We start from the raw sequence: 14,798 nt of genomic DNA on the forward strand, positions 1-14,798 counted from the left end.
CTGCATTTCCTTCAATTTCGGATGCAACTACACTAACCTCTCCCCAGAATTCATCCCAACAAGACCCAAGAGTTCAACTCTGCACTTGCTCCTTGATTAGAAGACTTGATCCACAGAGAAGAAATCTTCTGTTAGCTCAGCAATAATGCAGCTTGGGCAAGTAACTTCAGAAGACAAATCGGATGCAATTGAGTGGTGATACTTCCCTATAAATAGGTCTGATTTCTGTAGGAATGTCCTGGGAGCCTAAACTCATCGGACAAGTCTTCCTGAAGTTTTCCTGCTGTGAGGAGAAGGTTTGGAAACCACAGAGTCACTGACATTGGTAAAGATTCCTAATTTGGGGGAGGGGCTCACTGAAAAAAGTTATTTTCCTGTGGCCCCAACCAGTCAAATTCCTGCACACCTTAGAGCCACTCCCTTGTGCAACTTGAATCATAAAAGTTTCAAAAATGATATCGAAAGGACGGCTGATATGTCAGGATGCAAACATTCCTATGCATTCTAAGTTGTGTGGCTAGGAGGGAAGAAGAATACCGAAAGCAACACGCTCCCGAAGAGTGAAAATTAGGTTGAATCTTCCCCTAAAAAGCTGCAGGTCACATCTAACTAATAGTGGGTGGTTTCTGTTTGTTAACTTGAGCCCTGAAAAAGAATCAGGATTGGATTAGACTAAACTAGATTGTCTTGGTTTTAAGGCTTCTTTAGTCTTCTGCAGTGCTTTTCTTCTTGCTCAGGTCTCTGACTAGGGACAGGTGGGAGCTGGTGATGGCTTAATGCTGGTGAAATGGTCGTTCCCCACCCCACCTCTACTGCCACTGCTGTGAAACCTTCAAAGCATTCACATCCAAGGACAGGAGAACTAAATGCAATAGTGACAAGTACCCGCATTTGAGGGGCAATTTCATCCATGTCTAGGCCAGGACTTCCTCCCTTCCCCTCACACACTCCCTCCAGACACAAAGAAACAAGGAAACAAACAGAGAGCTTAGGCAATGGAATGAAATGACACCCAGCAGTGCTGTAGGAATTATGAGAATGAATCCAGTCTAATCCTCGAACACTTCCAAGAACAAAGGGGGGAAGAGCTCTGTGGGGCATTCCACCTTCATGTGGAGGAAACGGCTGGCGTGGCAGGCTCCAATCATCCGCAGGTCTGTCACTTTCATCAGGAGTTTTGGCCAAAAGTGTGTCACGTGGTGTTTTCGGTAATTGATATAGTGTTCAAAGGCCAGCAGGAAACTGTCTTGGTATTTCTCTATTCTCTCCACACAGGCCAGCCCTGGGCGATCTGAGGGGAAGGAAGAAGAGGGTTAAGAATTCAGAGGTGGAAACTGTCCAGGTCCAGTCATTTAGAGGGCTGTGAGTAGATCTGGAAACTTGGGACTCCTAGGAATGGGTGGGACCCACTATGCACTTGGCATGCAGGGGGCCTAGTTACAGGGAGTGGAGGTGCTTGGTTCAGGTAAGAGTTTCTAGTTTATGCTGATTGCCTTCTTCAATCTGAACGGTGCTGCCCCCTCCTAGGTTAACATAGTTTGGTACATTTTGCATAGGGAAGGACAAAATTCTAAAGTTTCCACTGTCTACCTGGGAGAGAGGACAGACAGACTATGCAGAGGCAGTGGAGGGGTGAGAAGAGATAGGAGACATCACAGGAGGCCTGGAGACCCAATGAAGAATGCTGGACAGCAAGACATTACCTTGAAGACGGGTGCAATGGGTAGGTTTCAGTTGTTTGCCAAGCTCAGTGACTCACCCCTATTCTTTCTCATTCAGCAGTCCTGTTTTAGCCGTGGGTGCCATGCCCCCAAACCCCTATGCCTACAACCACAGATAGTATCCAACTCAACATAGAAATTGTCCCCTGGTATCCATGGAGACCAGTTCCAGATGCCAAATTTTAAGATCATCAAGTCCCTCAAGTGGTGTAGAGCTCTGCATATAACCTACAATATCCTCCTAAAGTGATCTCTAGATTACTTATAATCTCTAAGGCAATGTGAATGCTATGGAAAAGCTGTTTTACTCTGTTGCTGAGGAAGTGACAAGAGGGGAAAGCCCTCTTACCATGTTCTCTTAATGTTGAATCTTTTTCTTTTCTTTTTGCCAGCCCTGGGGCTTGAACTCAGGGCCTGGGCATTGTTCCCCAGCTTCTTTTGCTCAAGGCTAGCACTCTACCACCTGAGCCACAGCACTACTTCCGGCTTTTTCTGTTCATGTGGTACTGAGGAATTGAACCCAGGGTTTCATGCATTCTAGGCAAGCACTCTACCACCAAGCTACATCCCCAACCCCTTCACTTAATTGAGATGCATTCCCCCCCTGAATATTTTCAAAGTGTGGCTGGCTGAATCTGCAGATAGCTTGAGGACATGGAGCTCTAAAGTACTGTTTTTGTTTTTTGTTTTTGTTTTTTCCTGATACATAGACACCTCTGATAAAGCCTAATTTATAAATTGGGGAAAGGAAAAGATTAACCACAATCATAGTAATAAACAATTGTAACGAACAATTATAACAACATACTATAATAAGAGTCATATAATGTGGTTTCTTTTTTTAAAAATAGCCTTAGCGTACCTTTTCAGATATAATGATTTTCTGCTTTTTATAATTTGCATATACAAATTGCCATCCTTGCTTTGGGGACATTGTTAAAGGATGATGACAATACATGGATCTGATCACTGAGATGCCTACTAAGCAACTCATGGGCAGGTAGTATGTACTGCATGAATACTCTGCGTAACATAAAGGTGTGGTTCCCATCGAGGAGAGAGGAAACAGGAGCAGGCAGAAGTTTCATCATGCTACTCAGAACAGCACACAATTTAAACTTTCTGAATTTCTTTTACATGCAATTTTCCATTTAGTAGTTTTGGATAATGGTTGACTAAAAGTAATTAAAACTGTGAACATGAAATCACAGAGGAGGCGGGAGTACTGGGCCTTTAACAGAATGGCTACCTGTAGCAGCCATGTGGTACAGTGATTTGTGGAATTAAAATAAAATGAGGGGGATGTCAATTGAGCTACACTAGAGTCATCTTGTATGGAGAGGAGAAAGTACCAGTGGGAAGCCAGAGAAAACCACGACCATAGAAAGCCTGGAAAATGATCCCAGTGTTATAAACCCCTGGTTTTTCTACTGCATGTGTCAGACATGAGAAAGGGATGATGCCATTCAGACTTGGGTCTAGTCAGGCTGCAAGCACTTGGATGACAAAATACCTGGATGAACTTTTCAAACAAGGCAGCAAGCCCACCCTGCTGCTCAGTTATCTTTAGTTGGCTCTTTGCAGTGCTGATCAAGGATGTGAGTGTTGAGAGTCCAGTTGCTGGAGTGTCCATAGTAGTCAGATCTACATACTGTTCTGCTTCACATGAAAGGAGGGAGCAGGGGGAATGTCTCCTATCATACTCTGAATCTACATGAATCCCATATGGGCTTTGAGACATATGGGTTGATATTGCTCTGTGGATCTGATTGTTCCCTCCCTCCCTCCCTCCCTCCCTCCCTCCCTCCCTCCCTCCGTCCCTCCCTCCTTCCTTCCTTCCTTCCTTCCTTCCTCTTTCTCTCTTTTTATTTCCTCTTTTTTTCCTTTTTCCTTTTTTTTTTTTTTTGGTCATGGGGCTTGAACTCAGGGCCTGGCTTCATGCTTCATTGTCCCTGAACTTTTTTTCTCAAAGCTACCTCTCTACCACTTTGAGCCACAGTGCCACATATGGTTTTCTGGTAGTTAATTGGAAATAGAAGCTAACAGAATTTCCTGCCTGGGCTGGCTTTGAACCATGATCCTTAGCTCTCAGCCTCCTGAGTAGTTAGAATTATAGGCATGAGCCACTGGCACCCAGTTTGGTTGTTCACTTTATTTCCTTGTCTTTCCTTCTCTTTCTTTGAGTGTGTGGGAATCCTTCATAGTTCCTTTAAGTTTTGATCCAAATAGAAAATCAAGATAATATTGTTTTGGCTATATTGTTTCCAAAGAAAAATAACTTGGATTTTATGGCATTAAAGCATTTTATGACATAAAAACTCTGTCTTTTGATAAGAGATACAGATGAGATGGTCATATAAGTGGTAGAGAGAGAATGGACTGACATTTTGCTGATATGCAAATCAAGTTAAACAGGTATATGAAGAAAGCAACTTTCAAAAGATGGAGACTTTTTTTTAAATTACTTAAGACAAAAGATCTCAGCAGGCATGGTGACATACACCTATAATCCCAGCTAATTGGGAAAGCAAAAATTTAGAAGAATTTTTAGGCCAGCCTCCTCTGTGTGTGTGTGTGTGTGTGTGTGTGTGTGTGTGTGTGTGTGTGTGTATGTGTGTGTGTGTGTGTGTGTGTGTGTGTGTGTGTGTGTGTGTGTGTGTGTGTGTGTGTGTTGGGGGAGGAGGGAGTTAGTGAGATCCGTCTCAGCAAATGAGTCAGAAGTAGTTGCACGTATTCTGTAATCCCAGCTAAATAAGCCCTGGTCTAGCGAATGTGAGATACTGAGTTCAGCATCCTAGTACTTAAACATTTTAAAAAAGACATGATGTAACTGAAATGCCTAGGGTGTTTGGATCATTCTTGTTCTAACATGGAGGCTTCACTTGTCAAATGTATGGTATCTTGTGATATTTTTCTGGCCTACCAGTGCTATTGAAAAAAAGTCCTTCTTTAGGACAGGACTATTTAAAAGGTATAAACGATGTCACATGGCTATCAGGTTGCTCTTCTGGAGTCAGAGGACTTGGATGGATCATTCAGTTAGGTGCGTGGTGGTGTTGGTTTGGATCTTAAATGTCTCCTCAGCGTCCCATGTTAGAGGCATGGTCCCCATGCCTTTGAGCAGTGACTGGATCCCAGGTGCTCTGAGCTCCTCAGTGGGTCAGTCCAGGTATGGATTCATAGGGCAAGGGTGCGTTGGGAGGTGGTGGAAACATTAGGAAGTGTAGGCTCCTTGGAGGAAGGAGGGCTGCAGGGAAGTGCCCTCAAATGGCATCTTTCACACAAGGCCACGAATCCTCTGCTTCCTCTGCTTCTAGGCCAGCATGTTCTGCTTTGCTATAGACCTAAAAGCAAAGGACTATGGAAACCTCTGAAACTAAGAGCCACAATATTCCCTCCCTTTTTCTTAGTGGTGCTGGGGTTGAACTCAGGACCTTCTGCATGTTGGGCAAGTACTCTATCACTGAGCAAAACATTTATCCCCCCATTCTTTCCCTTCCTCTTTCTCTCCCTTTCCATCCTCTGTCTTCCTCTCACTTCTCTCTCTTCCTCTCCTCTGTTTCCCTTCCTTCCTTCATTCCTAACACTGTCTTGATATGTTACCAAACTTACAGGCCTTGAACTTGGTTGGCATTCTTATGCCTTAGCCTCCTGAGAAGCTGGGATTATAGTCTGTATTGCCACAGCTAGCCTTTTTTTCCCCTAGAATTGATTCTTTCAGGTATTTGTCACAGTGGCAGAAAGCTAACACATCGGCAATTACCAATTCTTCCTTTTATCAACCTTACTTAAGGCAGTTATTTTCTTAACCATCTGTTGAATTGGCACATGACAGAGGAAACACTTGATCACTCAGTAATCAAAATTTCTTGCCATGAATGGAAGACTATCATGCAAATGAAAAAAACCTTTCTAAAATAATAAACCTTCTGAAAGATAAAAGGTGAGGTGGCAGTGAATTGGCAAGCCACAGGTTCTGCATACATAGAAGGGGAGGTTTATAAGAGGATATGAACCAGAAGGTGGGAAAAGGGGGCCCTGCATAGGGTCTGTCCACCAGTCTCTAAGATGATTCATTGTGCTAGTCCATCTATTTATATCTGAGATTTCTTTTTCTTTTCTTTCTTTCTTTCTTTCTTTCTTTTTTTTTAGTGGCCTGAACTCTGGGCCTGGGCACTGCCCCTCAGCTCTTCAGCTCAAGGCTAGGGCTCTACCACTTGAGCCACAGCACCACTTCCGGCTTTTTTCTTTTTGCTTATGTGGTGCTGAGAAATGTGGTGCTGAGGAATTATAGAAGGAATGTTGATCGCCAAAGAGAATGTTGAAAGTGCTCAGAAATCACCGCTAGCTAAAGACTAACTTCCCTTATACACTGCAGTGTGTTTTATATTTCTTATGACATAAACAACAAAGAAATGCCATCATCATCATCATCATCATCATCATCATCACTTAATCATCTACCCCTTACAGTTTTGACAAGAAACTGTGGTGGCTTGCACATTTCTTTATGACTCCATCTGGTGGTGGGTTGCTGAGACAGGGCAGGAGCTAGGACTGGTTGGCCCAGGTGAATGCATGACTTAGGACTGGGCCTGAAACTTTCATGTGCTCACAACATTCCCTCACAAAAGCCAACAGCTGGGGAAGAAGTCGATGACCTTCTAAGATGAAAGGCTGAGTAGAGAGGAGGGCGAAGCCGTATTCGAAGACCCATCCCCAACTTCAGCCATCTTGGATGTCTCATGCACTTAAGTTTTGTAATAGAAAAACTTAATTGGAACTGTTTCCACACACAGAACTTAACAGGCAATGGCATGGCCATTCATATCTCTATCTCATAGAACCAGAAGGCGGCAGAGCTGGCTACAAAACAGGCTGGGTCATGTCTGCTGGAGGCAGGTCATTTCATGGAGCTCCAGATACCTTCTTTGGTTTCTTCCCACAGCCCTGGGGGCATTGTAAAAAGCATCAGATACCTGACACCCTTGTTCAGTTTCCAGCCCCCTGGCAGACCCCTTCATTTCTTGCTAAAGGAGAGTGAGCAGGGATTGAAAGCACTTTGAGTGATTTGACTTAGTGCCAGACAAACAAAGGCTTTTGTTTCTTTTGTCTGTCCACGGTGAGGCTAGGCACACTCACCTGAGGACATCAGCAGGACGGCCTGAAGAAGGGCGACTTCCGTGTCATCCAGATTGAAAGACGACAGAGACATGCCCAGGTCGAAGATGGCATCTGACACCACCCCAAGACCTCCATTTTTCAGCTGGCCCCGTGTCACGGCCATTTCCCCATTCAAGGTTAAAGTCTCACTTTCTGGGTCATAGCGCACAGCGGCTCGGAGGGACATGATCTCCATGCAGCAGCCTTTGAGGAGGATGATCTGGTCTTCGCATGGCAGCTAGAAAGAAGCAGCCACATGAGCAAAGCACGGGACAGCTGTCAGCCACAAGCAGTAACATTCGTCCTGCGTTCTCCGAGTCTAAGCCTCTCCATTCCCCTATTGGGTGGCAGACTTTTGACCACCACTTTTAAAACCTGAATTTGATTGTGCGTTTCGCTAACTTTCATCTTAGTACTTGGCATTGTTTTTATAACAGATCGCGGTGTCCCACTGAAACTGTGACTAACCCTTCCTTTGGGGGTTAGGCCTCTGCGTGATAACTGCATGGGAACAGGGTTTTTGCTAAACTCACTAATTTTTGTCCTGGCCCACCTAGATTTAACAGTGGACTCACCGTTTAGCAACAATGCTTCATTTTTTTGGGGAGCAACTTTCTTTCTTGAGTCTATTTAAAGGCACAGAATTAGAAGATCATTGATGCAAATTAGAAACAAGGCCCAGAGATAGAAAAGGTTCTCCCAGTGTTGCTCAGTGAGGGAAGGGCATTGGTAAGACCAGAATTCAGACTTCATGGCTCTTTTGGTTATGTTCTTTATAGTAACTGACACTAGAATTGCTTAGCACCATTAGGTCTTTTGATAGTGTTGCAATCTCACTGTAAGCTCATTTGCTTACTCTGTTAATTAGGATTTGTGATAATGGGATAAAATTAATAATAAACATTAAAAGAGAATGTCGACACACATAAGCAAGATAAAAAATAGAAATGTATTTTTCTGGAGAAGGCAAAAGTTTAAATATTATTGTCAAACTCACATGAAAAGCTCTTAATTAATAACTATTTTTCATGAACTGAGCATCATGACAAGATTTACACACCTCTTTCTTTTCTGGGCTGGCTTTGAATCCTCCTCCTCAGATCTCAGCCTCTTGAGTAGCTAGGATTACAGGTGTGAGCTATTGGCACCTGAGTTTAGTGAGGGAAACATTCTAATTCCAATTTACTTATAGATGTTAAATGTCAGGCCCTGAGAGGATAGTGTGCTAGAATTACATGAAAGTTTTGTAGGATTAAACTAGAATTTGAAGCCAGCTCTGTCAGAATTCAAGGCCCAGAGAAGAGAATACACCTTTTTTTTTTTTTTAATCGGTTGTGAGGCCTGAACTCTGGCCCTGGGTTCTGTCCCTCAGCTCTTCAGCTCAAGGCTAGTGCTCTACCACTTGAGCCACGGCGCCACTTCTGGCTTTTTTTCTTTTTGCTTATGTGGTGCTGAGGAATTGAACCTGGGGCCTCATGCATGCAAAGCAAGCACTCTACCACTGAGCCACCTTCCCAGCCTGAGAAGACACTTTTTTTTTTTTAAGTATCATGGATGTGATTAGTTTCAATAAGTTTCATTTATGTAAATGATACATAACATCTACCTTTTCATAAAGGTGCTAACAACTCCTTTCTGGAAAATGTTCTTGGCAATTTTGAGCTGTTCCAGTAGGTTACTGTGTAGATGAGCTGAAGCCGGATCTCCTTTGCTGGCTGTTCCTAGCTTTTACCAGCTCAGCACAGTCACCTTACTGTTTCATATTGCATATATTTTCTTACAGAATAAAAGTCATTTGGTTCTGGGATCTGTACACACATTCTCTTCTTCCACCCATGTTGAGAAATGACTGGGATTTACTTTTGTTTAGGTTTTAACTTGACCTCCTCAATTATAGCATTAGGTTTCTGCTCAAGAGTATGGCAGGAAGCAGGAATCCTGTGCTTAATGAAGGCCTCTGCAGATGAGAGAAGAGGCTGGTGTGGGTAGAGCTGACCACCCAAGCCCCAGGCTCTCCATTTTAGCCCCTTCAGGATCATCTGAGGCCTCTTGAAGTTCACCGGCCCTACCTACGGTTGTCTGCACTTCTCCAGGTTCTCAGGTAATACTTCTGCGGCAGTTATGTGGACCTTACTATCACTGTGTGTGTGTGTGTGTGTGTGTGTGTGTGTGTGTGTGTGTGTGTGTGTGTGTGTGTGTGTGTGTGTGTGTGTATGGTACAGGGATTTGAACTCAGGGTCCTGAGCTTCCTAGGCAGGTGCTCTACTGCTTGAGTGGCATCTACAGCCCTTTGAATTTAGTGATTTTAGTGTTTTTTTTTTCCATAAAGGGTCTTTTGCTTTTTGCCTGAGTGACCCTCTTACCTCCTCCAGCATAGCTAAAAGCTTGTTCATTTGTGATGGGGTTTTGCTAACTTTTTTGGGGGGGGTCTTGGCTGGCCTACAATGGTGATCTTCCTGTTTTTGCTGCCCAAGTAACTAGAGATTATAGGTGTGAGCTCCTGCTTGGTCCTCCCTCCCCCAGCCTGGACTGCACTCTTGAGAACCCCTGGAATAGAAGAGCAATGAAAATTTCTAATTGGATCAAACTACTTTATTTATCTGTCACAAAGTATGCAAACTCTGGTAGGCCACACCTTTGAAATTAGGTCTTCTTATTGATGAAGTAAGTAGAAGTCTTCTTCTTTTTTTTTTTTAAACCTAACTGTTGATGACTAGTTCATATTTAAATAAAAGCAGAATGAGTATTTGCAAAGGATCACCAGGGGCTTAGTAACTGGGCCAAATGCCTTTTTCCTTAAGGGGTTTACAGGGTCCTGATGAGATTTGTTTCAACACATGGCAAATAATCTCTGTGGCACCTGCCATACGCCTTCATTGTGAGAACAATCCAGCAAGGGCCTGACAGGCAGAGGGGAGAAGCAGGGGGCCTCCCGTGGCTTTCCTGTCTCCTTAGGACAGAATCACTCAGGCTAATGCGCATAGACAGTATACTCTGGGAGTGGTTCTCAAGTGTTATTTTGGCTGTTCTACTGGCAACAGATATAGCTCTCACAGAGGATTGCTGTCACATCAGCCTTTCTTGGTAAGTGGGCAGAATCTTAGCAGAGTAATTAATCCACAGACACAGTTTGAACTGCAGATGCACTAGACTGCATTTGGCAAGAGTCCACCAGCTCCAAGACCACCTGGATCTCCATCCCACAGTTTACTCACAATTCATTACCCTTGGGGAGGGGGTGGGGTGTATAAGATTATAAGGCTGGTGGGTGCTCAGGAGTCTGGGATTGGAAATGTGTGTCTTTGCTGTTCTCTTCATCTTCCTCCTCCTCCCCCCAATTTTCTCTTTCAGTGGTTGGTTTATATAAGCTATATATTATTATTATTATTATTATTATTATTATTATTATTATTATTGCTGGACCTGGGGCTTGAACTCAGGGCCTAGTGCTATACCTGAGCATTTTTGCTCAAGGCTAGTGATCTACTACTTGAGCCACAGGTCTACTTCTAGCCTTTTTTGGGTAGCTAATTGGAAATTAGAGTCTCACAGACTTCTTTTATGCCTGGGCTGGCTTTGTACCACAATCCTCAGACCTCAGCTTCCTGTGAAGCTAGGCGTGAGTCACCAGCATCCTCCTTAAACTTTACATTTTTTTTTTTTTGGGTCCAGTCGTGGGCCTGAACTCTGGGCCTGGGCACTGTCCCTCAGCTCTTCAGCTCAAGGCTAGCGCTCTACCACTTGAGCCACAGTGCCACTTGCAGCTTTTTGCTTTTTGCTTATGTGGTGCTGAGGAATCAAACCCAGGGCCTCAGGCATGCAAGGCAAGCGCTCTACCACTGAGCCACTTTCCCAGCCCCAAACTTTACATTTTTTAATGAGCATTTCTGGTGGGCATTTGGAGGATGCCTGCCACAAAGACAAACTAAGGAGTGATGAGTAAGTAGAGAAGGTGAGGCTGGGAAGGTGGCTCAGTGGTACAGTGCTTACTTTGCATGCATGAGGCCCTGGGTTGGATTCCTCAGTACCACATAAACAGAAAAAGCCAGAAGTGGTGCTGTGGCTCAAGTGATAGAGCACTAGCCTTGAGCTGAAGAGCTGAGGGACATCAGGCCCCATGACTGACAAAAAAAAAAAAAAAAAAAGAAAGAGAAGGTGAGAAACATAAATGAAGTATATTTCTACTTTGTACTAACAGTGCTTTCAAATGACTAAGTCTTGCTAGTTAACAGCAGCATTATTTATTATAAACAATAGCCACAATTCCTGGAAACTGATGGGACTATGATGACATATAATGCAGAAGGAAAAACAATGTCCTCACCTCACAAAACATAGGCAACTTTTTGGCAAAATCCACCACTCTGGTGATCGCTGGTGTGATGATTTTTGTAAAATGGCTGAAGGCTTCCAAGTCCACCTTCCCGCCTTCTGGGGCGTTTACTATTGGTGCTTGTCCAATGTCTTCTGGCTGTGGGGGAGAAGCAAAAGTGACTTCAGATGCGGAGGAAAGCCTGGCTTACATGGCAGAAAATCACTTCTGAGTTGACGTCCAGCTATGGTTTTTGATTTCCACTTTGCCTATTAACAAATGGATTAGTTCTCACAGCATTCATTATTGAGCCAAGTTATATGTCTTGGCTATTGCTTTAGTAGGCCTCGGTAATAATGTTCACGAGATTGGTGCCAGAGAGAGAGAGAGGAAAGGAGGTAAAGAGGAGGAGGTATGGAGGAGTCAGGTGTGGTGGAGCATGCGTATCTGTAACCCTAACTATGAGGAGGCTCATGGTCTGAGGCTCACCTGCTCAAAAAAAAAGAAGCAAGAATCCATCTGAAAAACAAGCCAGGTACCAATGGCTCACATCTGTAATTCTAGCTACTCAGGAGGCTAAAACCTGAGGATCATGGTTCAAAGCCAGCCTGACAGGAAAGTCCATGAGACTATCTCCAATTAACCACCAAGGAGTCAGAAGTGGAGTTATGGTCCACGTGGCAGAGTGCTAGCTTTGAACAAAAAAGCTCAGGGACAGCACCCAGGCCCTAAGCTCAAGCCCCAGGACTGGCACACAAAACTGTTATTGAGGCAAAGCTCAAGTTGTAGAGCACTTGCCAACCAAGTATAAAGTCCTGAGTTAAAAACACTGTGTGTATGTGCATGTGTGCATGTGTGTGTGTGTGTGTGTGTGAGAGAGAGAGCTAGAGAGACACAGAGAGAGACAGAGAGACAGAGACAGAGAGAGATAGAGAGAGAGAATATAGGAAAAGGGAGGGTAGAGACTTGGAGGTTCTATTTCTCCTAGCATATGAGTGATATGCATTCTGGGGGCTCTAGGGTGACATTTTCATAGTGCTGCACACTGGTGTATTAGTTTACAGGAAGTACGAACAGTGTAGATTGGGGGAGGGGGTACGGGTTGGGTGTGGGCCATTCTTGCTTTGGATCCAGTGACTGGGTCTTAAGTTCCTTCTCTGCCATCATAGACCCTGCTTAAAATGGTGTCAGTGGAAAGCCAAGGGGATGATCTCATGGCTGGAGTTGTGTGAGCCTCAGAACAGAATGGAAGTTTTACTAGTGTTTGCTGTTTACTTGTTCAAGAAGAATCGATGGCCTGGCAGGTCAAAGGGGATTGGCAGCGTGGGCATCAACTGGGGAAACTCCCAGGCCCTCCCTGGATGGGATGGTGCACCATCAGCATTTCCTGTTTCCTGCTGTCACCTTTGTTGCTTGTGGAAGTTGGCTTCTCTGCGGTTTTTGACCTTGCTTGTGCTTGTGACACAGCCACCACTTACATGTGGTGGTGATTTGTGAGCTGCCCCTGCACATACTCTTAGGTGGCCCTCATTGAAGCCCACATGGGGCAGGTGAGCACACCTTACAGGCCCCTCCATCCCTGGACTCCTGACAGTGCACTCTAGCCTACTCTCCATGCTGTTCTTGCCAACTTCTCCAGCTTTCCTCCAGGAGGTGGTGAATGTCACTAGAGAGATCACAGAGACTCACAGCCTGCTCAGTGGTGGCCATTTTTGCCTTGAGCTAACAGTGAGTAGACAGGAACAAGGCCTGACCTTCTTCAGGCACCTGGGGTATGGGGTAGGGAGAGCAACGGAGGGAGGAAAAGAGGAACTGATGCTAGGAATGAGTGGAGCAGGACATTGTTCCTCACTTATCTGAGGCAAGACCCTGGCCCCCAACTTCCTATGCTTGAGAATCACCAGATTTCCAGGCCTTTCATCCTGGTTCTGATGGGGCAGGGAAGGGCCAGAGAAACCACATTTCTGACAAGTTCGAAGGCTACATTGCAGCTGGTGTTGAGGGCATTGGACGGGCAGTAACCAAATCCAGCTCAGAAAGATCAGCATCCATCTTTCTTCCCACACATCCCATTAACTGCCAATAGGAGGAAAGCAGATGATTCTCACTGTTAAGCTGCCAGCATACCAGGGTAGACTGGAACAGCCAGGCCCTGCATGGCTGTGGGAGGAGCCTGCCTTGGCGGACTGGGAATCATGCCATATAATGTTAGCAAACATTTTGCATTATCCAGGTGGTCTTCTGTTGATTTGTATTGTTTGTTTGGATTATGGTGAGTGGACGGGACTTGGGTTCTGTCCTGTTTTGGTAGTGAAGTGACTGGCAATGGTTGGAATGCCTGGAAAAATCATGGGCACAACTCCTCTCTCCTTTTGTGCCACTGGGGATGCTATTCCCTGCATCCTGTTACCATGTGCATGAAGTTTGCTTCCTCTTCATGTACTTTACAAGGCTATTGTGAGGATCCGCAGCTAAAAGGAATGTGGCACATTCTAAGAAACTCACTAATATGTAATTGTAGGACCAGTTTTAGAGAATAACATGGTTTGGGCTTAGCTGATCTGAATGTCTCCTGGTGGAATATGGTTAGTTCTAATCTGATTGCATTTGAATGGCAAATACAGTGTCCTCAAGAGTTAAAATGGATTTGTAATTGTTTCCATTCAATCTGTGGGTACATATGGTATTTCAGTCATGACCTGTGATCTCTCCAAGGATTTGAAAGAAGTGAAATTATACAAGGAAATAAGGCAACTTCAACTGAAGTAACGTCTCAGATATCACTTTACAAACATTTCCATTATTAAATATGTCAGGGCAGGAAAAAGTTCATTATTATGAATCTTAAGTGGCAAATATAGTGGCTGAATGTCAAACTATGTACAGAGGAAAAGCCTTCCTTTATATCATTAAGGTTTCTTTCCATAGTGGATCTCAGAAATAGAAAAAAAGGGGAAATCCGAAATAGAGAAAAAGGGAAATCTATGAATGAACAGGGTTTAATACCAGGTATGGGAAGCTTTGTTGTGACTGCTCCCCCTCCCCCCGTTTGCACCTATAAGGACAACATATAAATGAACTCTGTTACTCTGTTAGCGATCTCTCTATGAAGCTCTTACTACTCTCACCTTAACTTCATTCCTGCACCATAGCTGTATGTCCCAAGCCAGCTCAGCTGACCCCACCACATTTCTTCTATAATTTGCCTTACATGTTTCCACTTTGCCTTTTTCTGAAGCCCCCCCCCCCCCACTTCAGTCTCTCCTATCTCTTTACACCAGAATCTACACCATTCTCTAGACCCAACCTAAGTCCTGTGTTATAGATATCTTATCAGATGACCTCAGTTCAAAATGTCTACCTCACCTGAATACATGTATCCCGCCCATGGTGTTAAAAATATCACTTTGTATTTGTAGGTAGTTATACATCAAAGATGAACTTTTCAAATGGAGGAGAAAAAGAGTGAATGTATGTTTGCTGTTGTGTACAAGGTGTTGGGCCAAATAGCAGGGGACAGAAAGCTTACTGAGTAGGGAAAACAATGTTTATTTATTCAACTTGTATTTATTTCCTGAGCAAGTATTATGGGGCCAGGTGTA

General features: G+C 44.2%; 1 protein-coding gene across 11 annotated transcripts in view; it reads right to left on the minus strand.

The window, feature by feature from the left end:
• Window positions 1–1,001: 1,001 nt before the first annotated feature.
• The window catches only part of Thrb (thyroid hormone receptor beta), a 365,706-nt gene continuing 351,909 nt past the window's right edge, over window positions 1,002–14,798 (minus strand). For all 11 annotated transcript variants that reach the window (XM_070018705.1, XM_070018706.1, XM_070018701.1 and 8 more), the window contains 3 exons: window positions 11,209–11,355; window positions 6,864–7,122; window positions 1,002–1,291 (listed from right to left, as the gene is read on the minus strand). In XM_070018705.1, the coding sequence (XP_069874806.1) occupies window positions 1,050–1,291; window positions 6,864–7,122; window positions 11,209–11,355 (648 nt within the window). In that variant the 3' untranslated portion in view covers window positions 1,002–1,049. The remainder of the gene's footprint in view (window positions 1,292–6,863; window positions 7,123–11,208; window positions 11,356–14,798) is intronic.

This window comes from Dipodomys merriami, unplaced genomic scaffold (assembly GCF_024711535.1).
Source record: "Dipodomys merriami isolate MVZ:Mamm:240054 unplaced genomic scaffold, mDipMer1.0.p SCAF_13, whole genome shotgun sequence".
Classification (NCBI taxonomy): domain Eukaryota; kingdom Metazoa; phylum Chordata; class Mammalia; order Rodentia; family Heteromyidae; genus Dipodomys; species Dipodomys merriami.